Source organism: Condylura cristata, unplaced genomic scaffold, assembly GCF_000260355.1.
Source record: "Condylura cristata isolate star-nosed mole 26May11 unplaced genomic scaffold, ConCri1.0 scaffold00019, whole genome shotgun sequence".
NCBI classification, from domain to species: Eukaryota; Metazoa; Chordata; class Mammalia; order Eulipotyphla; family Talpidae; genus Condylura; species Condylura cristata.
This window is the reverse complement of record NW_004567120.1, coordinates 17,890,158-17,917,983: the sequence shown is the minus strand read 5'-3', so window position 1 is coordinate 17,917,983 and position 27,826 is coordinate 17,890,158. Positions and strand designations below refer to the sequence as shown.

General features: G+C 35.9%; 1 protein-coding gene across 2 annotated transcripts in view; it reads left to right on the top strand.

Annotated features, from left to right (window-relative positions):
* AMMECR1 (Alport syndrome, mental retardation, midface hypoplasia and elliptocytosis chromosomal region gene 1) overlaps positions 1–27,826 on the top strand; it is a 115,235-nt gene that overhangs the window by 49,840 nt on the left and 37,569 nt on the right. The window contains exon 2 of one of the 2 annotated variants that reach the window (XM_004685703.2): positions 2,116–2,226. The exons of the other annotated variant lie outside the window; for it this stretch is intronic. Within the exon in view, the coding sequence (XP_004685760.1) occupies positions 2,116–2,226 (111 nt within the window). The remainder of the gene's footprint in view (positions 1–2,115; positions 2,227–27,826) is intronic. 2 annotated transcript variants of the gene reach the window in all.

Genomic DNA, 27,826 nt, shown 5'->3' with positions numbered 1-27,826 from the left:
TGCCTTGTACTGAGTAGTTACCATACACAAGATACAGTTTCTTATGCTCAATGATAGTTATGCTGTTTTAGTCTACTTTAAAATGTGTAACTTCCCAAGTTCTTTCAACTATTAAGCATTGTTTTTAGGCATTTTGGTTATTTTAAGTTGTATACACACCTTTTTTATGTGAACGTTGCATAAGCATTTCGCAATGAGAAATTAGTGTCACATATTTTGAAGGAATAGTTTTGTCCTATCTCCTAAAAATCTTATTCCATCTACAGGCATCTGTCTTAAACAGGATGGGGTTCTTAAGTAGCAATCTCTCCTATATTTAACACATATACACCCCCTGCTGCTATTCTCTAAATGGGAAGGGCCAAGGGCAGGTAAGGAACAGGGAGAATGCAGGCAATTCCACATCTGTTCTACCTCTTCCGATGCCTCCAGAGAATGCATATTATTTTTTAAAATATATACATATTCTTATATCTTTCTTCATTTTGTACATTTTTTTCATCTCAGTTGTAAACCTGGTGGAATTTCCACCACCACTTCACCCATGTGCCATCACCATAGTCTCGTGTGCTCTTCCCACCCATTTTTTTTTTAAGATTTATTTATTTGTGCATACAGAACTGGGGTACAGGCCAGAGGCTCAGGGGCGGCGAGAGGCTTCACCAGATTCAGAGTGGGGAGCAGAACAGGCAGATCGACGAAGTACACTGCTGAGGGGAGCAGCGGGCAGGTCAGGAGAGGTCTGCCACGCCCTGTTGTCACCTCCGGGGCAGGCAGGAATCGAACTCATGCAGAAGCAGCTTTAGATTCTCAGTGCTGTGCTTTAACCCGCTGCGCCACTAGGGAGGGCCCCCACCCATTTTTTATTTTGTTCCCCTCTCCTTCCCCATAGAATGTGGAGAACACATGCTATCTAGAATATTTTAGTGCTGAAAATTTATTAAATCTGGAAAAGATCACAAAAAGTTATCAAAGCTGTCAGACTACTTCCTATACCCCGAAAGTACTGTGCAACTTTTACATCTCATACCCTTCCTTATAATGAAGTGTCTTTTCTGAGGCTACTTGGCAAAATCCAGTTTATCTTCTAGTACTCCTACCCCCTGAATCAATCATCCCTTCATCAGTGATAGCATAGCATTATAAGAAACTATAAATAATTTCCCCTACTATGTGTTTGGATGCCCTCCAGCTTAATTCTTAAGTGTTTAGTGGTATTCTTTTTCTGTGTACCCTACAAATTTGAATGTTTGCTTGAGGAAATAAGATTGTAATAAGAATGGCATATATATATTTAAGAGGGATAAATAAGTACTTTTTAAAAAAGATTTATTTATTTATGAATACAGAACTGGAGTACAGGCCAGAGGTACAGATACGGTGAGAGGATTCACCAGAGACAGAGTGGGGAGCAGAACAAGCCGACTGGTGAAGTACACTGTGCCATGTGTATCACCTCCTGGGCGGGGATCGAACTCATGCTGAAGTGACTTTAGCTTTTAGTGCTGTGCTTTAACCCGCTGTGCTACCATAGAGGGCCCAAATAAAGTACATTTTATAACTTTCATTTCTAGTGTTTTTGATAGGGAATGAGTACACTCTGTTAAGTTTCTCACTCAAGTCATTGAAGAAAAGAATATGCAACTTACTAGCACTTGACTACTAACATCAGTAATAACTTGGTCTTATACTTTTATCATCTTCTTAAATGCCTCTAGTCATTTGGCTCTTCGAAGAAGGTAATTCTTAGAACTAATAATCCCTGACTTGTATGTACTATTTATTTGGGAATCTCTCTGCTATTGTGGCTACCTGTCAAAACTCAACAAATTTAAATGTTTGAGATAGGTGATTAAGTGCTTGATAGCATATTTTCAGCCAACTGCTGATAAGTGACTAGAGAGCACTTGAAAGAAAGTGCTCTCAAACTCACAAGAAGTACATGATATATGGTATGTCCTTCTAAAATTTAAATTTAAAAAACAAAAATATATCATACCAATAATACTGTGAATATTCATGTTAACAGAAACCATCATCAATGGTAGGGTATATATCTTTTTGTTAGAAAATAATTGAATTGATTGATTTACCCTATTTTTATTTCCATTGCAGCCCACTGTTTGTAACATGGAAGATTGGTCGAGACAAAAGATTGCGTGGATGCATAGGTACTTTTTCTGCCATGAACTTGCATTCAGGACTCAGGGAGTACACACTTACCAGGTGAAGACCAATTTTTGTTACCTCTGCTTCTGCAATGAAAACAAAAATAATAGTTTATGAAATTCTAACCTGTTTCTTTGACTCCTTTTCCTTTACTGAATTGTCAGATTTATGACAGATTTTTTTTTCTTCTTTTCAGTTATTTGCCTTAGCACTAGTAAAATGTTATTGATATGTATTATCATAATACAATATACTGTGATTATGTGTATTCTGCTATAGATATTTTGAAGTGTTTTCTCTTTCAATGGGCAGCTCATTTTGTATGACTTGAAAATCAATTATCAAATGTCTGGTTATCAATTGTATTTTTTCCATAATAGCAGTTATTGTGTCTTCTCTGTCTGGCTTTTACAAAAATTGTTGATATCTGTTTCACTGTATTCTTTTTGTTACATTTTTATGTACTTTTGAAATTGAAGGAAGAACCTAGGAAGAAAGTGATGACACTCTAGCAGAATAATCATTCACATTCACACTTTACCCAGAATTAATTGTAGCTTACTTGTTTTGTTTCATCTAATACAATGACAAAGTAATGAATGTCTCATTACAGTCGTTAAGACTTGTTTCTTAATTTCTGAACTCATAAAAAGCTATCTAGCACATCATCTGATTGGGTTGGGGGGGTTCAAGTTTCTTAACAAATTTTTAACAAATTTTGTACCCAAATTATTTCAAAAGAAGAAAATTCCTTAAATAATAAGCCATTAGTAAAGGAATTTCCTGTTTTTGTTCATATTTTGGGGTGATTATCTGATGTCGTTTCTATAGTTGTATTGTGCACAGTGTCTGGCCAACAAGAACTTGGCCCTTGCTGACTCTTGGTACTTAGGGCAAGTTGCTTAAATTAAATCTCCAGTAGATAAAGTTGTAATTACAGTTTTTGTTTTCTATGTACTTAATAGGAATGTTAGGGGAATGAAGTTACTACTTTGCTTCAGGATTTAGGTTGTAGAATATTTATTATTTTTACTATGGAATTGCATAAACATACCTCATGGTACCATTTAATAAAATGCTGGTAACTGAGTTTAGTATTCTGATGTTTGAAGATGTAGTTCAAAGCCACAGGTTTTTCTTAGCTTACAGTGAAGTCCAGAAATAAAAGCAAAGACTTGGTGGGTCATATTCATGCTCAGACTTCACAGATTTGGATTTGATTAATAACTTATAGGCACTAAAGGGATCAAAGCACATATTCTGGACATAACTATATCTTGCTAAATATTAAGATGTTAGCTTCCACCCCGCCACCCCGGATATGAAATACCATGGGCTCATTTAGGAACTTAAGAGAATTCTACCTTTTGGGACAGGTGCTGTGAAACTGCTTTTAAATAGCTAGTCAAAGGTAATTTATTATATATTTCCTAAAATATGTTATGAGGTATTACTTGAGAGAAAGGATTAATGGCCAAATAAATTTTGGCAAAAGGATTAATGGCCAAATAAATTTTGTCGACACCAGTTAAACAAATTTAAACAGCTCTGCTAACTGCAGGGTTTCTCAGAATCAAGAGATAAAGAATACAGGATTTCCAAGACTTCACTTTTTTGACTACCCTTTTATCCTCCCACCACAGTGTCTTATGGCATTAGTGTTCCAAGAAATACACTTTCACAAACACAAGTCTGTTGTAAAATTTCCATGTTTCATTATAATAGGGGAGTTCAAATTGATCCTGTAGAAACTCTTTGTACTTTCTAATTAAATTGTGACAGAAATCCTAGTATTAAATATTATATATTTAAGAAATCATCAGTAAAAGTAACTGCAGTAGCAATTTAGTTTTGTTTAAAGCAAATATGAAATTATCTTGCTTATATTGATAAGAAGTAATGAAAGTACTGATTATTTTCAACTTGTGATATGTATTCTAGGAATACAAAAGAATTATAGTATGTTTTCTAATAATATGAGTCTGAATGAATTGTTCAACTGGTTGAATAGTTGGAAATAGTTGGAATAGTTGGAAATTTGTATACATGGTTACACTCATTGTAGCCTGTCTCTTCCTGTTTACTTTTCAATTTTTTCCCTGTTTCTATACAAGTTCCTGATTGTATATAGCACATTAGAGAGATAAGTGTTTTGTGTATATATACATAAATATATAACTGGTTTTTTCATTTTGATTTGTTAGTATGATAACAACATTGGAAGATAAGAGGTCTTACAATATGAAATTGCTCTTTTTTCTGTATTAATTTTATAGTGAAAACTTTGGAGACATTTAAAAAAGATGCAATTGAATGTTTTGAGGTCCAATAGGGCACTGATCATTTTTACATGCTGCTACTGTTCTTATTACTATTATTAGCTATCATTAATCAAGAACTTAACTCAGACACTGATGAAAAGCTTTATATATATTGTCCTCAAGGATATCTCCTCGGTATTCATATCTACATTAAAAAAAATCAAGAAACTGAGAGTATTAAATTAACTAATTTACCCACTCACACATCTAGTAAATTGTAGAACTGGAATTCAAACCCAGACCACATGATTACAAAGTCCAAGCTCTTATCTGCCATTTTAAAAAAGATTTATTTATTTATGCACACAAGAGCTGGGGTGTAGACCAGAGATATGGTGGTGAGGGGTTGAGATTGGGGAGCAGAACAGATAGATCCACTGAAATATACTGTCGAGGGAATGAGAGAAGCAGTGGGTGAGATAGGAGAGGTCTGCTGTGCCATGTGGGTCACCTCCGTTGCCCGGGATCAAACTTCTGCAGCTGTAGCTGTAGATAACTTCATAGTGCTACATCTTAACCCCTTGTACCACCAGGGAGGCCCTTAACTGCTATTTTAAAGATATAACCAAATAAATTTTTCTGAGGATCCATGTTTTGCAACTTCATAATGGAAATAATAAATTTGAAAGGATTACTATAAGTTGCATAAAACTTATGCAAGAACAATAATTCTTCAAAAATTCTACTTATGAGTGTGAGACTTAAGTTTGGGGCTATTTTAAGTTCTAGAAATTCCACAGATGGGATTATAAAAAGCATATTACACAAGGTTTTATAGACCAGTCAGAAGAAGGAAGATTTGTATAATATAGAAAACAGTAGTGTTTATCAGAAAAACATGATATAAAATTGTATTCTTTATGAATTAACTTTATTCCTGCTATAAGTGAAACCATGTGATATTTTTCTTTTTCCTCCAGACTTATTTCACTGAGCATAATACCTTCCACCTCCATGCAAGTTGCTGTGAATGGCATGAATTTATCATTTTTGGTTGCTGAATAGTATTTCATTGTGTATATATACCACATCTTCTTGATCCAGTCATCTATTTTTTAAAGTTAAAAAATAAATAAATAGCCAAAATTAACAGGCAACTATAAATCAGAAATTCTGTGGAGAAGGGGGAGGGAGAGGGATCAAAACAGGAGGGGCCAACACAAGGGACTATGGTGATGGTGCACAGGTGAATTGGTGGTGGGAATTTATGGGGACTATACCTAAGATGACAAAGCAAATAACTCAACAATGATGTAAAATATATATAACTAAATAAATGTATAAATAAAAGGTGAAATGTCATCTTTAACCAAGAAAAAAATTGTATTCTCTCTCTCTATTTAAATAACAGAACAGACTTCCAGAAGAATACAATTTTTTTCTGAACATATCAATTGATGTTTCTTGGAGTACAGTCTTCCAATCTTAAAACTCATAAATGAGAAAATTTGCAGATAGAACCAAATGCACTTAATTGGTTGGGGATAAACGGGAAGTGAAAGTAAAAACAAAATAAAAAGTGAATTAATGATAAGGACTTCTTTAACAATGAAAATACATAATTCATCATTTTCATGTATTATTATACAGATGTTGTTCACTTTTCAAAATGCTATCCAGCTATACCCTTTATCTTTTATTATAAAATATATAACATGAAATTTACACCATTGTAACCAATTTAAGTGTACACTTCTCTGACCTTAAAAACATCGACACTAATGTACTCTTATCACCACCATACATGTTCCCCAAGTGAAACTATATACTCATTAAACAGTAATTCCTTATATCCTCCTTCCCCAGCCCCTGACAACCATCATTCTACTTCCTGTCCCTATGAATTTGACACCTCTAGGTACCTCATGTAAGTGGAATCATACAGTGTTTGTTCATTTGTGACTGACTCATTTCATTTAGCATAATGTCTTCAGGTTTTGTTTATATTGTAGCATGTGTTAGAATTTCCTTACTTTTAAAGGCTGAAAAATATTTCATTGTATGTATCTACCACATTTTGTTTATCCATCTGTCCCTCTGTGGACACTTGAGTTGCTTCCACCTTTTGGCTACTGTGAATAATACTGCTGTGAACATGTGCATACTATTTGAGTAGTCTTCTTTTAAAAAACTATTTTACCCAGTTTGTTTGTGGTCCCTTAGCTTCTAAAACCTAAATCTGAAAAATGACCAAATACTTTCTAAATGAGATATCTACCTTGGATTAAATTTTTATTTAGGACCACTGTTTTAAAATGAAAGTTCTAGTTACAGTCAAGTTTTATGATCTCCTAGTTGAAAATTTGTTTATTTTAGAGTAAAGTGACACCTTATAAATAGGTGGAGGATTTTCTTCACCTATTTTTGTGACAAAATTATGAAAGTACATAGTAGGAAAACTGATAATGTCAACATGGAATTATTAAATAGACTATTCTTTCCTGGTCTTTGGAAACTGGATAAAAGCAGGAAAGATTATAGCAAATAAGAAGTAGTATGGAGCACTCAGAATTATTGCTGGATCTCTATTCATGGTGACAAAAATGTCCACAAATTACAGTATTTATTAATGGTCAGAACTTCAAAGTAGAAATCTTTGTTCCAGTTGAAGTAGAATAATTTCTAGTATTTACTAAGCTACTTGTATAGATGGCTTTTATGTGTTAGAAAGCATATATTTTATAAAGAAGAATATTTTTATAAAGAAGAATATTACTTTTATACTGTTATATAGAAGAATCTTATATATGGCAAACACAAATATCTCAGTCCAAAAAACATTATTCCTTAACATTTTCTTTAATAAGTTGTCCAGCAAATTGTAGGTCTATTTCTTTATGTAAATTAAAGTTGATAATTATTTTTTCTAGAATATAGAAGTGATTAATAGGTATATTCTTATTTCTTAAAACAGAAATGTAATCTGTCATCACACTTAAAATATTATCTTTCTTTTCTTCTCCTTTAGTTTATTGTACTTAGACCTCTTGGCAATGAAATAATTATGCATGTGTGGGCAGTTCAGAGCTTGATTCTGAACTATGCTGCTTTGTTGTACTGCTAATTCTGAGAAATTAGCAACTGAGGTTTGTTCCTTTCTAGGGAACAAAGTGACCACACAAAAGGTGATGTGTTTTGTTTAGGATTTTTGTGCAAGTGAGGGGTATGGATGGGGGAGGGAGAGATTAGATTGTATGTTACAAATGTTCATTTATTACTAGACATTTTGGGATATTGAAAATAGCTAAGAGACCCACTGCATTAATTTGAAAGGCAACTCAAAAATACTGCCATGTACATGGAAAATACTATGCTAGTAATATTACTACTGAGCTCTTGTACATGGAAAATACTATGTTAGTAATATTACCACTGAGTTCTTCATCATGATCTTTCACTTATTTTTGGTATTCCCTTAAGCATCCATTTTTTTCCCCCTGAACCCTGAAACATGGTAATAGAATTCTCAATACCTCCCTATTACCAGTAAATATTTACTGAATAAAAGGAAAACAACAAAGTCCCTGGATTGGGTACTTCTGAATTACTAGATTCATTTTAAACTGTATTTCTTTTTATGTTTTGATATTGTTACCTGGCGTTTTTCTAAAGCAGAATGAATTTAAAACCATGGTAAGAAGCATGACTACATTTGCCCCCTCAGGGTAGGCTATTTTGTGATAATTTTTATTCTTGATTATTTTAGGTCAATAGATTTGGCTCATTGTGAATAAAGAGTTTAAACAAGTTCCCCACCCCAGTCTCTACCTCCATTTAATATTAGTCCTTATGGTAGCATCAGCCTGATTGATTTTTCTTATGAAAAGAAAAGCTGTTCATGAGTCACTTCTGACTGTACACTATTGTCATAGAAGCTCATTCTGGAGATGTTTAGACCAGACTATTTTTGGTAAGTATCTCTGGCAGTACTGTAGGCTAAAATATGCTTTTTCAGAAATAAATCAGGTTTATCAAAAATTCTATGCCAAATTATCTTATAATTTGTATTTTGTTTGATTTTACAAAATTCAGGATGACCTGAGTCCCAAAACTTATATTTAATTTGTTAATTTAATATGTAAGTTACCAAATGAGAAATTGTTTGTATAATTTTAATCTAAATTGTTATATGTGCTTTACTCAAAATTATCCATAGGATAGCATGACTAGATCTAATATGTGGAATTTGGAATCCTCATTTAGCTGCCAGTTTAGTGCACTCCTTTGTTATTCTTTGGTTGTACAGAAGTGTGGTCAAAAATGACCAGCAGAATGTGATCAGAAACACTAAGGAGCAAGAAAAATGTCCTGTATAGGTACATGGCTTCTTTTAGAGAATTATCTGAATTTATAAAGCACCTACTGCCACAAAAATTAAGTGTAGTAAGTATATCAGATTCCTATTCCATATCACATCATCACTACCCTCAATGGGAAAATCCAGCCTGCTTGATTAAGAACCACAGACACAAAGCCTTTGGGTAGCCAGAAAGGCCATCTATAAAATGGTGAAAGTGTTAGACAAGATGAAAAAAATGTTTTTGTTTTTGTTTTTGTTTTTTTGTGGTAGAAGAGCTCTTGTTCTTTGTGTTTCTTAAGGAGAGGGTAAACTATAAGAGATTGACCCTATTCATATATTTGTAAATAAACTTTTCCCTTTTGCTCTTAGCAGCTGCTCTTTCCCCCTTTTTAATTGTGTTTAAGCAGTTTGCCCTGAAAATATGGTCTAAATACTGCCTTAGAAGTTTACAGTATATCAGGAGAGATAATAAGTTATATAAATAATTATAGTCCTAGGTAGAAAGTGCCTTTTTCCAAAGAGTCAGAGGAAATAATACTAGATGACCAGACACGCTACACCTTTAATAAAAGCAGAAGTGTATTTAAAGTACCTTTGGAAATTACTTCATTTGGTCCATCCCTGGTTTGCTTTGAGTAAATACAAAATTTTTATGCCACTTTTTGGTTTGATTTTTATCCCACAGGAGGAAAAAATGTCCAAATTACAGGGATATGTATAAAATTACTATATTATATTATCAAAGTGACCACATATGAGGTACTGGATATTTTCAGAGATTACTAACATATTTTGAAGAGGAAAATGTACTTGGTATGGAAAACTCTCCCCTAAGACAGAGAAACGGAGTATACTTAAAAGTGTGTGTGTGTTTTGAATACATGCAGTTCACCAAATAGTAGCCAAAACCAGTTGGATTATGGTTCTGATACTTGGCAAATGAAGAAAATTCAAAATTAATACCTTAGAGTCCTCTCTTTTGTTAAAATGAATTCATATTTTGTTTCAGAGCAGAAAAATCTGCCTTCTTTCCTGAGAATTATTGTATGAGATATTTATTTTTTCCAGATGAATGACTCACGTGATAAAGAAAAGTTAGAAATTATTATATTAATAATGTAAAAAATAAGTTAAATGTCTACAGTTATATTGTAGGCATTTAATGATGCTTTAACCGTTGTCTGAATATTTACAAAATAATATTCGGTCTACTTAACAAATGCCTAGAGTATTTGAGTCATTAGAAGAAATATTTGTATGTTAGTGTTCTGGAAGAACACCTATGTATCCTCAAAGTGATTATTACTGTCTAGAATGCGATGCAAACAATATGCACTTGTGACTTCTCATGGACACTGTTAACTAGTGTTTGGATACTTTAAAATAATTGAATATGAAGGTGTTTTGCAGCAACATAATATTAAGTTTTTAGTTATTTTATGAGTTTGAGAAAATACTTTTAAGTTTCCCTTAAAAGGCAAAAGTCAAAGTCTCTTATGTGGTACTTGCTCTTCCTGCAAACTACCTGAAATATGGACATCCACATTCTTCCCTTAGGAAGAATTCCTTTTCATTATTGGTAACACTTTGGTGTTTAGAAATGCGAAATGCTTGGGTCCTCCCCAGTGGCATAGGTTGGATTGCTGCATTGCGAAGCTGGCTGTGGCCACTTCAGTGTGAGTTCGACCCCCTGCCCTGAAGGTGACCCTCATGGCATGGCAGACCTCTCCTGACCCACCTGCAGCTCCCCTCAGCAATGTACTTTGTTGATCTGTCTGTTCTGCTCCCAGCTCTGTCTCTGGTGAATTCTCTCACAGTCCCTGCACCTCTGGCCTGTATCCCCATTCGGTATGCATAATTAAATACAATCTTTTTTTTTTTAAAGAAAAGCTGAATACTCATTGTTAGACCTTTATCTTGCATTATAAATATATTTGTCTAAGAAACAACTTCCAGATATTTTTGTATTTTCATTTTTGCATAGAAAATATTTGATAAAAAAGTCTTGTTCTAGAAAAAAATCTTGCTCTCAAGAACTACATCACCTGAGCTGTTTCTTGTTAACAAAAGAAGATTTAACACCCATACTATAAAACATGTAAAATAGACATGGACAAGTGATAACCTTTAAAAAGATCTATTGAAATAAGAATTTCATAGGTGCTAAGGATTTCTAAGGATGGAAAACATTATTTAATATTCTAGTGAAGATGCAGCGAAGGCATTTGACAAAGTTCAACACCCATTTTTGTTTAAGGCACTCGAAATCCTTTTAATAGAAGGAACATACTTCAACATGATAAGAGCCATATATGACAAACCCACAGTCAATATTATCCTCAATGGAGAAAAGCTGAAAGCCTTTCCTTTAAGATCAGGAACAAGACAAGGATATCCACTATCACCACTGTTCTTCAGCATAATACTGGAAGTCCTAGCCAAAGCATTAAGACAGGAAAAGACATACAAGAAGTTCAAATCAGGAAAGAAGAAATAAAACTATCTTTATTTGTAGGCGATATGATAATTTAAATGGAAAACCCTAAAAACTCCATAGAAAAACTAATCAAAACAATTAAACAGTTTAGTAAGTTAGCAAAATATAAAATCAACACACAAAAGTCAGTATCCTTAGTATATACAACCAACCAATCAGAAGAAGTGTAAATAAAAAAAAATCCCCTTTACAATTTAAACAACAAAGTAATACTTGGGAATAAACCTAACAAAAGAGGTAAACAACTTATACAAATAAAACTATAAAAGCTGTTAAAAGAAATACAAGAAGATACAAAGAAATGGAAAGACATCCCCTGCTCATGGATTGGAATAATTAATATAATTAAATGGCCATCATACAAAAAGCGATATACAGATTTAGCACTATTCCAATAAATATCTCAATGAGGGACCTCCATGGTGGCACAATGGGTTAGGACACAGCACTGCAAGCTAGCTCAGCCACTTCACTGTGAGTTCAATCCTCGGCTCCAGAGGTGATCCACATGGTGTGGCAGACCTCTCCTGAACTGCCACTTGGCTCCCCTTAGCAGTGTACTTAGTCCTCTGCCTGTTCTGCTCCCCACTCTGTCGCTAGTGAATCCTCTCACTGCCCCTGTACCTCTGGCTTGTACCCCAGTTCTGTATGAATAATAAATTTTTTTTCAAAAAATAAATGTCTTTAAAACAAAATCTCAATGACATTCTTCAAAGAAATAGAACAAATATTGGTGAGATTTATATGGGACCACACACACACAAAAAAATGAATAGCCAAAACTCTCCTGACAAAATCAAAAAAGACTGGAGGCAGCACACTCCCAGACTTCAAGCTATACTACAAAACCATAGTAATCAAAACTGCATGGTACTGGACCAAAACCAGACATACAGACCAGTGGATTCAAATAGAAAACCCAGATATAAACCCACAGGCTCATGGACAACTAACTTTTGATAAAGGAGCAAAGGATATACAGTGGAACAAAGAAAGTTTGTTCAACAAATGGTGCTGAGAAAACTGGACTACTATTTGCAAAAAAGTGAAGCTAGACTACTACCTCTCACCATGCACAAAATACAACTTGAAATGGGCTAAATAACTATACATAAGACCCGAAACCATAATATCTAGAAGAAAAGGTAGGTGAAATAATGCACTACATACACCTCAATAACATCTTTAAAGATACATCACCCAAAGCAAGGACAGTGAAGGGGAGGATAAACAGCTGGGACTACATAAAGTTAAAGAGCTTCCGTACAGCAAAAGAGACACTACACAAAACAAACAGACACCCCACTAATTGGGAGAAAATATTTGTGCATAATACTAATGACAAAGGACTGATCACAAAGTTATACAAAGTGCTGATTAAACTCGATAAAAATAAACAACCCCACAAAAAAATGGGCAGAAGAGTTAAAAAGATGCTTCTCCAAAAAGAAAATGCAGATGGCCAATAAGCATATGAAAAAATGTTCAACATCACTTCTAGTAAGGAAAATGCAAATTAAAACCACAATAAGATACCATCTCATACCTGTGAGGATGGCACATATTAAAACAACTAGCAACAACAAATGTGGGTGAGGAAGTGGAGAGAAAGGAGCTCTCATACACTGCTGGTAGGAATGCAAACTGGTACAACCACTATGGAAAGCTGTGTGGAGGTTTCTCAAATGCTAAAAATGGAGCTTCCATATGACCCAGCAATCCCACTCCTAGGTATCAGTCCAAAGGACACCTGCACCCCCATGTTTACTGTAGCTCTGTTTACAATAAGGGAGATGTGGAATCAACCCAAATGCCCAAAAATAGATGACTGAGTTAAAAAGAGGTGGTACATATACACAGTGGAATATTACTCATCAATAAAAAAGGCAAACACATGACTTCTACAGCAGCATGGATAGAGCTGGAAGGGATCATGTTAAGTGAGATAAGCCAGAAAGAAAAAGGAAAATACCAGATGGTTTCACTCATAGCAGGAGCGTAAGGGACTAGAAAAATAAAAAAGGCAATTAGAATAAAGAAAAAATTAAACAAAATGAACAGCTATAAACCTGAGTCATTTTACACGGGTGAAGAGGGGAATAGGATCAAAACTGGGGTGGGATGGGAAGAGTGCACGGAACTATGGTGATGGCACATGGATGAGTTGGTGGTAGGAAGTCCATGGGGATTACACTCAAGATGAAAAATGCACAAAATGAAGAATGATGTAAAAAAAACTGGAAAAACTATTCTATTGAGTGTGAAGCTCTAATTTTTGTTAATACTAAATGCACATGTTTAACATGCTTAAAATTTAAAAGTGAATACATTACATTATAAATTGCAGATTTATGATTGGTCTCATGCTCAGAAGCCTCATTTTTATTAATTTTACAAGTTTACTTTAGCTCATAAATATATCTTGTAAATAAATGTATTAAAACTATAAGCTTAATCATTCAAATTACAATCAGATCCCCCGATTTTTAAAATATATTTATCTATGCATACAGAACTGGATTATAGGCCAGAGGTGCAGGGGCAATGAGAGGATTCACCAGAGACAGAGTGGAGAGCAGGCTGACTAACGAAGTATACTGCTGAGGGGAGCAGCAGGCAGGTCAGGAGATGTCTGTGGCACCATGTGGATTACCTCTGGGGTGGGAATTGAACTCATGCTGAAGTGGACTTTAGCTTGTTAGTGCTGTGTTAACTTTAGCTTGTTAGTGCTGTGCTCTAACCCGCCAGATGCCCCAATTTTTTTTTTTACAATTATATTAGTTTATTTTTACATTATTTTTGTGCATTTTTCCATCTCAGTTGCAATCCCCTTGGGTTTCCCATCACCAAATCAGATGCCCCAATTTTTTTTTAAAGATTTATTTATTTGTGCTTACAGAACTGGGGTACAAGCCAGAGACCCAGGGGCGGTGAAAGACTTCACCAGAAAGAGGGGAGCAGAACAGGCAGATCAACGAAGCACACCGCTGAGGGGAGCAGCGGGCGGGTCAGGAGAGGTCTGCCACGCCATGTGGTCACCTCCGGAGCAGGCGGGAATCGAACTCATGCGGAAGTGGTTTCAGCTTCTTAGTGCAGTGCTTTAACCCGCTGTGCCACCAGGGAAGGCCATCAGATGCCCCAATTTTTAACCCTCATTTTTTAAATTCATACATTGAAGTGTCAACATTTTTGTACTTCCTAAGTGGAAAAAAAAAAAACTAGAAAAATTCAGGAGTAACCACATTTTGGAAGCTCAAATTAGAGAAATGGCCAGAAGTTAAATTCCTTTAGCTATACCCAGCTACTTTCAAAACTTTTATATGTTCCAGAAAGCTGATTGCAATAGGGGCAACCAGAAGAGAAGGAGAAAAGAGAAGGGGAGTAAAGAGATCAAAAATGGGAGGGAGCACAATAGTCTAAGGTAGTGGACTATGGGTTCTTTGGGGTGGGTGCATTATGGCAACAATGCTTGAGGAGGGGATCCTACACTTCTGTTATGGAAACAATGTATATCAGTATTACCTCAAAATATTTAATTAAAATATATAAAACATACTGATTTTTAAAAAGATTTATTTACTTATACATACCGAACTGGGGTACAGGTCAGAGGTGCAGGAGTGGTGAGAAGATTCACCAGAGACAGAGCAGGGAGCAGAACAGACTGACTGACAAAGTACACTATGGATCACCTTCGGGGTGGGGAATCGAACTCATGCTGAAGTGGCTTTAGCTTCTTGGCTTTAGCTTCTTAGTGCTGTGCTTTAACCCGCTGCGCCATCAGAGAGGGCCCAAGAATTATTGATTTTAAACATACTCGGTAGGTTTACATTCACCAAAGAAAATTTGTTTTTAAAGTAAAAAGTTCCAGATGTTGCTACTTTACTGAGGGAAGCTAATTTCTCTTAAATTCTTTAGACTGATTTTCACCTAAGCCTTCTTCTGTTGATAACCTTCTTCTGTTCTAAGATGACCTTCATCTGTTAATCCTTGGTTTGGGGGGGGGGATTGGTTTGCTTACCTGGATTTGGAAAATTCTGCTAAGGTTCTGAGATAAGTAGAGCTGTGTTGCACATGGAGAGCAGTAAATAATCACATGCTACTGGTTAGACTTAAACTGCTAATGAGATTATGGGATCAATCCCTGTTTGGGACAGTTGGCTTTGTTTGAGCTCCATATCACAATATTGTCCAGAAGCACTTGATTTATTACAAAGAGGCTCAGTGAAGAAGGAGTGTGTGAATGGTCCCCTACAGCACCCAAAGCTTTGGCATGTGAAATGTATTCCATTGGGAGTGCCCTGAACCTAGCTACCTCGTGAAGAACTAATAGTAATTCTAATAATCGCATTGACTCTAAAAACAACTGAGGACATTAAAAACTGTTAATTTGTTTTCAAAAGCCCTCTGAAGAGCGTCAATGTGATATTGGGGGGCGGGGGACTCTTTGGAGTAGTAGTGGAACTGAGAAAACAGTTTTGGTTTCAACAGGTCTGAAAATGCTATGGATAAATGGCTGGACCTCTGGCCTTGGAGCAGTATGGAGAAATTGTTTATTAGTCCCCCTTTCCTGAATTTCTACTTCTAGTACAGAGTTGTGGCTGGTAATGGGAGTCATCTCAGATAATAATGGCTTTCAGCTGAAGCAGCTCTTAAACACAGTTGGGGAAAGGATGATTGTTAAATTTACGTTTATAAATGCCTATTATAAAATTTAATTGCTGTTTTTAAAGCACATTTTTTGAAAGTCTACATTTTTAAAGTTGTCATCTCTGGTGCCTTAAGATGCTCCTTTCCCTCATCTATTGGCTCACTAAGGTGTGTATCTGTTGTCAGCTTATGTGCCCTCCCATGTGATGGCTTCTTCCTCTTCATAGCTTTTATTGCTCAGAACAGCACACTTACTCCATTAGCCAGAGTGGACACAAGCACACTCACTGGCATGACTAAACTCTTATCAGTTATTGTTAATCCTTATGCCTGATACGGGAAGTCCCCCATCTTGCCTAGAGTAAAACCAAACTCATAAAACCTGTTTCATTTAGAGTAAAGTTAATGTTCTATAATACCACTCTGAACTTTCTACCCCCATACTTCCCCCTACCCCTCGTCTCCTATTCCTATCCTTCTTAAGAAATATGGCATACCAAGCTCTGACATCACACTTCAGCCATGTACAGTTATTCACCATTTCTCAAATATAGACGTTCATATCTTCCTGGCATTGAAAATGTTGTCTCTGTCAACCACACCTCCCTCCATTTCTATCCAGTCAACTCCTACTCATCCTTCAAAACTCAGCTTACTCATTGCTTCCACTATGAAATTTCCTTGACACTCCCCAGCAAAATTGGTGAGTCTCTGTGTTCTCACAGTGCTTTGTTCAGGTCTCTAACACTTGCCACATTGGATTGTAATGATTAACTTTACATGTTTTCTTGCCACTTTGAAACTGCTCTCAACTGTTTAACGAGTCACATCAAAGCACATAAATAGAAAACAGTCTCATCACTTTGTAGCAACTTCCTTGACCCTGATAAGCATTTATATTCTCTTCCCCTTTCTGTTCCCTTCTCTTAGCTTAGATTTGCCACTTTTTCTTGCTGCCAGTACACTTGAACGAATAGGAGTTGTTGATTAATAGTGAGAGAGGTAGTTTAAGGCCACTTGGTGTTAGACTGAGCCACAGAACAAGGAATCCTTATCAGAACGCTTTAGAAAGCAGGGTAAGAAGGTTTATCTCTTACTATAAGAGCTATAAGTGATTGAAGAAGCATAGTGTGAATTGATGCTCACCATGGTACCATAGAGCATCCCTAGACATCATCTAGTCCAACCCCTACCTGACAATTTAATCTCTTAAAATCTCATGAGAAACAGACAGCTGGCTTCTATCTAAACTATCTGAATATTTCCATTGACTTGGAACTCACTAGCAGTATGTAGCCATTTCATTTTCATACATCTCTAAACCCACTGTAACAACTCCAGTTACCACATAACTTTAGTTAAAGTGCCAGGAGTCAAAGATTTCCTGTATTTAGCACTTCATTCTTTATAGAAAGCCACATTAACCATCAGTGGTTAAACTTACCCTCTGAGTAATGTCTGAGTCTTCAGAAGTTTAGGAATGATAAGATACACACAGCTTTGCTTTGCAACTGACTCCCATCCACACACCCATAGCATTTTAACTGGCACCTTATTATTGAAACCTTTGAAGCTGCTACTACCATAGCTTTTCTCACTGCCTATATTACATTTATGGTGTTGACTGGGTCAGAGAATCCATATATCCTGAGATAGAACTGATACTAGACTTTTAATATTTTGAGGAATTTATCACACAAAGTTGGAACTAGAGCTAGAACACAAGTCTTCTGACATTGCCAGGTACTATCAACACAGTCCCTATAATAGAAGTGAACCATGAAAGTATATAAATTTATTTATCTTAGTTTTACATTGAGAAGCTTACAGTTTCAAGTTAACCTGTAATTAAATAATCATTTCATAATGTAAACTCTCACTCTGAAGTTGCCTGCCTTGTTACAAATTTTTGGCATAGGCCCATAAAATGAAGAATATCCTTAGAGCTTTTCAACCAAAACTACAGGAGAAACAGGCTATTAGTCTTACAGAAATCCAAAACAAAACCCAAAGGTGGGGATAGGTGTTTATTTTTATTTTAGATTTATTTCCCTTTCCCTCAAACATACTACTAGTTATATTTCCTAATAACAATAACTTCTCTCTGTGTGTGCACTGGACCTGCCCAGAGTTTTAGGTACTTGTCTAATTACTTCAACAACTGTGTGAAGTTGAAGGTAATTCACTTACATTACAGTTAGGGAAGACCAGGGTTTAGAGAGGTTACATTACCCTGCTGAATGACAGCTAGTACATGACAACACCTAACTTTGAATCTCATTCTAGCTGATGCCAAAGTTTTTGTTCCCAACCATTATGCTGTACTACTCCCCTTCAGTAACTTCACTCTGTGGAGAACTCCCTACTAACTTAACTGGTATCCCCTGGTCTCAGCTGACAGGAGAAACAAACATTGGATAAGTTTTCATTTTGGAGTCTTAATTTTTTAACTCAGAATTTCAAAATGTCCCTTATACCTGCAATCTGTCTATTCCAGTCTTATTCAACTTCTCCTAATTTCTCTCTTTTTAGAAACTGGTGAGAATCTGTCTCCTTCATGTGGCCCTTTTCTTGACAACTATCCTCTCATTCCAGTTTGGTGCTGAACTCTGGTAATCCTCCTTTCAGAATTTGTCATTCTCAGGGATATGCACTCCCTAGGCTTTGAGTTCTTTCTGTGCAACATTTGCATTTAACATCAGCAAATATACATGAAACACTAATTCAACCTTCAGGTTTCTTCCCACTGTGACTTTTATTCATCATAAAGGTTCTGACTCTACTCCACAGCTGGTAAAAAGGGAGATATCTTTATGAGGGTAAGAAGTCAGTCCATTTCTTAGAAATTATAAGTAAACAAATTCCAAATTTCTAGGTAATGTAGGCCAACTTTACTGCTTTAGTTTTCACTTTTGCAATTTGAAGTTACGTGGGGCAACATATCATAAAACAAAAGACAGTTATATAAATGGAGGATAAATATATCCATGATTGACATTTTTCTCATAGAAGTAAAAACAGAACTCAGGAAGGAATTGTACACATCTAGTCATGGATTATATCCACTTTACTATACTGAGATTTCTTTAAATCATTGGATTTAAAAATAGTAATAAAACTTCTCAGATTGTGTCTTTCACTGTAGGATTGGAGTATTTGAAAGGCAAGGAAGATTTCTTAATGTACTTTTATTTATACAAATCTCATCTTTTACTTTTGAGCTAAACAGTACAGAAAACTTTGTAACCATAGCCATTGTGAATCTTCTGGTTTTTCCCTGGTTTATTTAAAATTTCTCCTTAGTCCAAAACAAATATATCATTGGAAGTCTGTTTTCAGGATAGGTATTTTAAATTTTGCAGGAAAGTACCCTGAATTTTTGTTCATATACTCTTTGTAAATTATATAAAGTTAATAGCAATGTTGGTTGGTACATTGTCATGTCCACATGCCTTAATCAGATTTGAAAACATTTTGCCAGCATAAAAAGTTGTTACTTCACATATTCAAGTCCCACATACCAGAGACTCACCATAGCAACATGGCAAATGATGCAGTAAAAGACGAACCAGCAAATGACCAGGGATACTAACCCAGAAGTTTTAGCTGCTAAATATTGCTATTATAACAAATTAGTTACATTTTTCTGTCTTTACAATGTCAGTGAAGCTAAACAGTGCACTTGTAATGGTAAGCCAGAAATTCTGCCAAATAGTTGGATGTCAGAGTTGATTGTTGGCTGCTATTCTGTCTCTTGCTTAAGGTTTTTCCCATTTTAAGTTCAAGAACATGGAACACTTTTCAGAAAGAAATTTGAAAAGTTTCAAAGCTAACAAATTAGTAAATGCTCAGAGCTCTGTATTTTTGCATTGCGGAAATCTGTTCCCTAGAGGGCTCACTCATGGATTTTCCCAAACTCCAAGCGTTACCGCTTCTACCTTTGCCTGCTCACAATATTCTACCACTACTTCTGTTGCAGTGCTTGCTTTATCTTTTTTTTTTAATTTATTGATTTATGCATACAGAACTGGGTTACAGGCGAGAGGTGCAGGGGCTGTGAGAGGATTCACCAGAGACAGAGTGGGGAGCAGAACAGGCCAACTGATGAAGTGCAATGAGGAGGGGAGCAGTGGGTGGGTCAGGAGAGGTCTGCCGCACCATGTGGGTCACCTCCAGGGTGGGGATCAAACTCGTGCTGAAGCGGCTTTAGCTTCTTAGTGCTGTGCTTTAACCCGCTGCGCCACGAGGGAGGGCCCACTTGCTTTAGTTTGCCTCGAAGTTCCCTTCTCACACAGTTATCTTCCCTACTTAGATTGGTAGGCCCTTTCGGAGCAAGGCTACATTTTTCATACCTTTTTATTCCATATGTAGATGTAGGGAAATAGGCATAGATAAAAATAAATGTTTGAGTAAGCAAGCCAGTTGTGTTAATATACTGGAGTGTTTTTTCTTTAAGATTTTTTTTATATGCATACAAGAGCTGGGGAACAGGGCAGAGGTGCAGATTCAGAGGGCTCACCAGAAACAAAGTGGGAAGCAGAGCAGGTTAGACTGACTGACACTACAGAGGGCTCAGTGGACACGACAGGAAAGGTCTGCTACACTATGTGGGTCACCTCCCTATCTGGGGATTGAACTGTTGGCAGTGGCTGTCAACAACTCATACTACTAAGACTTAACCCCTTGTGCCACCAGGTAGGCCCAGATACTGGAGTGTTAAAGAAAGTGTTAGGAGCTACAGCCTGTGCCAGGGAAGCAATAAATGAAGATTAAAAAATCTCTGAAGTCATAAATCATAGGAAAATAAAATTACAAAAGCAATTTTCACTTTTTAGGAACACAGACATAATTATGGTAACAAATATCCATATTTTGTTTTTAATCTTGATTTTAAATCAAGGAAAGTTTTTACTCATTATTTGATTTATACCTGCATCAGATGACATTTAGATATTTTAATTTTAGCTGCTAAATTTTGATATTATAAAAATTAAACAACTGAAATAAACCTTTAGAATGTGCTCCTATGGGGGTAAGGGGAAATTGTATATACTAATTATATACAAATTAGATCAATGAGAAACAGATGAAACATGAAGTAAAGAAATTAGGGTGATATTTAATGTAATCTGTGGCATGCAGTTGGAACTTAAAAAGTATTTGGTGCCACAATCTGAATATTAAATTTATTTCACCAACAACATTTTGTTCACAGTGATACTACTGCCAAATGTATTTTATTTTAGTCCTCTGAAGAAAGAGGTGGCCATTTCTGTGAAGTTTGCTTAAAGAAAGATTGGGTGAGTGGTTAACATTTATCAGAAATGATCTTTCTTTGATGGCTGAAGATTTTGGAGGGATCACATGTCTAGGTGAGCAGTTGCAGATCACACTATCACATTCTGCCATTTACTTATAGTTAATCATGCTATTGCTTCTAATGGATGAAACCATGTAGAGAGAGGTCATGTTGATATAGAACTAAATCTCAAATTCAACGAAACTTTACCTTACCCTCTTTTCCAGTCAAAAAAAATTGGACAAGAGATTGTACAACATTTTGATGGCTATACTTAGCAAGTTCAACAAAGATCTTTTGAGATATGTGATCTCTAAACACTCCTGTCTGCATTTTTCAAATGTGGAAATATTCACCCTGGAATGGATTCCACCCTGTTCTCAACCCAATTCCATTATCACTGCTCCTGCAATAAATACTGCACAGTAACTGTGTGATAAATAAACAGTTCAGGGATTAAATAGAATGCCTGACGTAATAAAGTTCAGTAGCAGTGGGAAAAAAGTCCTTTTGGTATGCATTTGATAGGAATGTGTTACTTTTTAAAAAAAGATTTATTTATTTATGCTTACAGAACTGGGGTACAAGCCAGAGGTGCAGGGGCAGTGAGAAGATTCACCAGAGACAGAGTGGGGAGCAGGACAGGCAAATGCTGAGGGGAGCAGCAGGCGGGTCAGGAGAGGTCTGCCGCGCCATGTGGGTCAGCTCTGGGTCGGGGATCAAACTCACACTTAAGCCGCTGTGGGCTAGCTTGCTGTGTCCTAACCCATTGCACTACCAGGGACGGCCCGGAATGTGTTAATTTTAACAAAACATCTAATATAAAATAGTTGTGAATTCAGGATATTTGAAGGGGTTACTGAAGGAGAAGGGATTTACTGTACTTAACAATTGCCAGAAGTCAGGCCACTTCCAAGTGGTGATTTTTGTCAGACTTTGAAATTAAGTGGGATCAAATCTACTCAGCTCTTCTTTGGGAGAAGATCCAAATACAGCTGCAGCAAGGAGCAGTTAATGCTTAAGAACTAAAGCTCTACCAGAGTCTCCTAGCTAGTTTTCATTAATATGCTTAATATTGCTCTTTTATATTTTGGGTAAAGAAAAAAAAAGGCCGTCTTGGGGGTTTATTTGTTGAACTTGTATAGCTGAATCTACTGTAAAAGGTCTTTTTTCATTGGCATTATTTTACTACAGAGTTCAGTGTTCTTACTGTTCTACTTATTTTCTTAATACAGTAATTCAAACTTAGAATAGTTACTATAGTTTCAAAGCTTGATTGAAAGGTGCATTCAGTATTTTCTCTAAATATGCAGCAATTACAACAACACAGCTGTAGTTAAAGATAGACTTTATTATCAATTCTGACAGTCTTGCTTCTCACATCAGGCTGAAATAAGGCTTATTCCATTCAATTCTGCATTTGTTGAATGTTTCACTCTGTGTAAGGTACTGTACTAGGCACAACAAAGATGAATACGTGGTTTCTGCCTTCAATGAGCTTGTGGTCTTGTAAGGGAGATTGGCATGTACACGAAAGAGCTATAAGGAAGAATGTAATAATATATACATTACACACACACACACACACACACACACACACACACACACATACACAGTTATTGGCAGTGAAAGGAATTGGCTCCAGTCAGATAGGCTAGGAATGTGTTTGTTTTTTTTTTTTTTAAAGATTTATTTATTTATTCATACAGAACTGGGGTACAGGCCAGAGATGTGGAGGGTGAGAGAATTCACCAGGGACAGAGTGGGGAGCAGAACAGGCAGATCGACGAAGCACACTGCTGAGGGGAGCAGTGGGCGGGTCAGGAGAGGTCCGCCTTGCCATGTGGTCACCTCGGGGCAGGCGGGAATCAAACTCATGCGGAAGCGGCTTTAGATTCTCAGTGCTGTGCTTTAACCCGCTGAGCCACCAGGGAGGGCCAGACTAGGAATGGTTTTACAGAACAGACATTTAAGCTGAACCTCTGTGGACATTTAAAACTCAGTTTCAGCATTCAAATGTGAGGATGTGGGGAAGGTATGCATTATGCAACTAAAAACCTTCGTGAGCCAAATGTAAGGAAATAGAGCAGTATGTTGTGTGTGGGATCACTTTAAGAAACCCTGAGCTCCAGTGAGGACAGTGGGAGATAAGATGATAAATTGGGGTGGGATTTGTTTTCTAAAGGCATTGAGTTGCCACTGAAAGATTTTCAGCAGTGTAATAAGGTCATCAGGGATGACTCTGGCTGCTCGTAAGTAGGATGGAATAGAAAGATTAGAGATGAGAGACAGAACAGAAAGACTAGTTTCAAATATTCCAAATGAGTGGTACTACAGGCCTGAGTTATATTAGTATTAGGAAATATGTAAAGAAACATAGAGACATGATACTAGTAGAACAGGATTTGACTGTATGGCGAGTAAAGTACAGACAAGAGTTGAAGATGACTCAAAGGTTTCTTTCTCATATGGTGGGGAGTTGACACCATTGAAATCCATAGGCAACATAAGAAGATATACTTATTTGACAAACTACATGTAAAAGAATTGGTTTTAATGGCAAAGTAATTTTTGACTTGATTTATCTTCAAAGCATGATCACTGAATATTTTTAAAATATTAATTTATTGAAAGTTGTGTTCTTTTGGGACACCCTAGTAAGTGCTATGTAGTATTATGATTTAATGTATTTGGTGTAAAATTGCAATAAATAAAATAGAATAACAAGACCTTTTGTAATCATTTTCTTTTAGCCAGTGCTACAAAGCAAAGCTTAGGAAACAAAAAATAATTTTTTAGACTACTGCTTGCTTGAGGCAACACTGATGTTGTAACATCTTTTAAACTACAGCTGAACCTCAAAATTCCTCTTTCTAACCAAACCTACATTGTGTGGATGAGAAATCTATAAAGAAATAAATATTTGTAAACATTGGATGGTTGTTATGGAATTTAAATATCTGTACTTATTACCTAAGAATGTCTGGGTTTCAAGGCTGAATTAAAATAGATTCCAGGCTTCCTTAAAGGTAAACAGCACATCTGTTGATTTGTCTAGAACATTGAAAACTGACTGAATTTTGTATTATGATAAAAGTCACCATCTCTCTTCCATCTATTTAGCAATACTTTTGGGTAATCTTTTTCCTTTGGGGAACTTTCCAGATGTTTTGTGAATATGATCCCAATTTACAAGGGTTGTTTTTATATTGTAGCTGAGTTATGTCCTACTCTGAAGTTCTTACACTGGTGTTATTCTAGCCAAGAAGTCCTCTGAAGTATGTGTAGGAGAGCCTGTGACACTTTGGCTTCCTTGGGTGACGTAGACTCTCAAAGTTGCCTCCGGGGGCAGTTTCTAGAGTCAGAGTCTAGCCTCTATTGCAGTAATCACCATTAACAAAGAAAATAACTTTTCCAGGTATCAACCAGGATCACTAAGTTTTAAACAGTGCTCACATGTTGACTGGTACTTTCTGAAAGGAAAAGATGCCCTGAAATTTAGTGAAAATGACATGGTGGTTGCTGTTGTACTTATTGTCAAAAGAACCATATTCAAGGAAGAGATTGCAAACATTTACTTCAATGCTAAATTATTGTAATAGTCTAGCATTAAATAATTAAACAGCTTTAGACAACTGTACAGTTTGTACGATGACTGTTTACTGATGTTTATTTAAAAAATTATAACCATAATTTAGTTTTATTCATATATGAACTATGCTTTTTATGACCTTATATAGTAAAACCTCCCAAACTGGAACAAACTTGAGCTGTCTCACTCAGCCAGCAGTTGTTTTATGCCTTGTGTTTGCCGACTACCTTAAATATTTGTCCAAGCCAAGCATAATTTAAAAAGTAAAATTCACATTTAGAGTCACAAGATGATTATATTGTAGATGATTTTTGGACTTCAGGCTCTCTCGTTCCACTCGATTAATACTAATGATACACAGATGACATGGGTAATTAATCCAGTAGGTAAAGAGACTTATGTTTTAAAAGAGTGTGGACTTTCTTGCCCAAAACCATTTTGAAAAGTTTTTTCTCTATAAAATTTACTTTCTGGCATTTCACTTCTGTTAAAATATTGACCTATGGTTACTTTATTCAGTATTCTTGTGGGATAACTATCAGTTTTAGTGTCTCAAATTTACTTAAGCAAGCACATTTGATAGTTCTAGTTTTTCAAGGTTTCTATAGAAACTAGAAATCTTGGAGCCATGTTTTCATCTTATTGGTCTGATTTACAATTCTGCATATGAAACAGACAATTTTATCACCTTGAACAGAACAAAATGTATAATAGAGTGCCTTGATGTGCTAGTTCTGTGTATCTAGTGCTTAAGAGAAGCCTGTATGAATCTATGAGCTTATAATATAATTAAAGTGGCCAAACCCACCATGACCTAAGCCTTTAGGCAGTGAGCTATGCTTGCAGAGGGAATGGGTGTGGGGAACTGGAAGACTGGTTGAGCTAGTGAAGTGAGACAGTCAGCAGTTGTGAGGAGTAAACCTCCAGGAATCCTGCATTTGGACAGTGGTGTTAATTTATTGGACTTTCACCTTATATTTGCTTCATACCTATGGAATATCTAGTACTTATAGGTTCCCCAAGGAATTTATTGTTTTAGTCTTTGATTTATTCTGATATGTAGGCCCAGAACCTCCTCCCTCCCTCTACTTTATAGGACAGAAAAGTTTGTAACTTCTTTAGGTCAAATAGTAAGTAAATGACTGAACTCAGGCAGTAGATTGGGCTATACGTCTGATTAAATCTTTAATAACCTACCATAAAACTTGTACTTAGATCTCTTTGAGTGTGACCATGACTGTGGGTGAGTAGGGTGGAAGTAAAAATCCTCAGATTCAAAATAATTGCAGGAAGGCCAGTATGATCAATCAGAAATGAATAATAAAATCTATTTCAAAAATAATTTTGCTTGTTTTAGTGGCACAGATGACTAAAAATGGGCTAACAATGTTAAGTCAAAGTCCTCCTGAAACCTGCTTTTCATATACACAAAAGATTTCTAATAATGTTACATTGCATGTAGATGGTTAATTGCATGGTCCTGAAAATAGTTTTTTTTTTTTTTTAGTCAGTCCTATACTTCTTTTATAACCTTTATTACAAACTTGATTTACTTAACTTAGCAGACACTTCTTCTCCAGTCAGTGTAGGTCTGTTTCAATTAGCACAAAACTTTGAATTGCTGGAGCTCCAATTAATGAAGTTTTATTCTATTATAAAGAGTTTGTTTTCCATCACTGATAATTATTTCCAGGAAAGTTAAGTCCACAGAAAATATTCTCAGTTTCCTTAATGTTATTTACCAAAGTCTAAAAAGTGGCTTTTAGTAGTTACATGGGAGAGGAAGACATGGAAGTAGCAAGGGAAAATGAGGTGCTGTCACCTGGTCTCTAAGATTTGTGGAGCAGGCTCTAAGCAGCATTCTAAGCCAATATTATTCCTTGTAAAAAGAAAGCCAGACCTTCGAATTTTAGAGTCTAATGTGATTGAGAGAATGTTCACCAATGCATACTAATACTTTAACCCCTACCAGTCTGGTAAAATGATAGAACCTCTTAGTTGATAAACATTCTTAACCATCTCCTGAGGTAGGCCAGAGGTCCACTTGTCTTCCCCAGAGTCCACCTTCTCCTATTACATCATTCTCATTGCTTCAGAAGGTTGACTTTTAACCAGTCCCCTTTCCCACTTAGACATTTACTCACCTGAAATCCCACACAGAACCGGAAGAGGGAGCAGAGGATGTTTTTTAAAGGATTAAAAAAAATTGAACTGACCTCTGATTTCTTTTAAGTCCATGCTTGTTTAGAGAGACTGTTATCTTGTGCTTCTTTTTTTGTATGCCTGCCCTTGCTGTCTTGTGATTCATCCAGTACATAAGATGTTCCTTTTTAAGAAGGTATGAAAGGCATAAAAGAGACTAGTAATATGGGTCCCTATATGTTTCAAACTACAACAAAATAAGAGTAATAATCACCCCACAAATAAGAGGCCATTGAGCTCATTCAGGATGCAAAGCATCTCTGTTTTCCTCAGAAAAAAAGGTCTTGTGAGATCAAAGCAACTTTGTAACTCTACCATGGAAGTAGATTATTAACTATTTATAGCCATCTATGAGTTTTAGATAGAAAAATGTTGCCAAACTGTGCTACACTGTAAAGAGTATCCAAAGACTTGAAAGACCCAGTGACCACCTTCTGAATGTACCAGCTTTTAATAAATATTAAAAAGGGGAAAACACACATAAAAGGATTCTTAGAGTATAAGGAAATGTTGATCGTTTAAATAAATTATAGTAAGTAGGGTCATTTAATGCTTGTTAAATTGCCAATAAGTGTTATTATATATGAGAGTGTCTTTTACTAGGCTTTCCTTCACTCACTAGATATTTACTCACCAACTCTGAATGCTAGAACTGTGTATACAGTGGTGAGCAAAAATGAGTCACCATATTCAGAACTTATGCTCTAATGAAGTTCTACATAACATATATGTGGATAAATAGTCAAAAACTTGGTAGGGTTTTTCTTAGCCTGGTAGATTTTCTACAAATAGATAA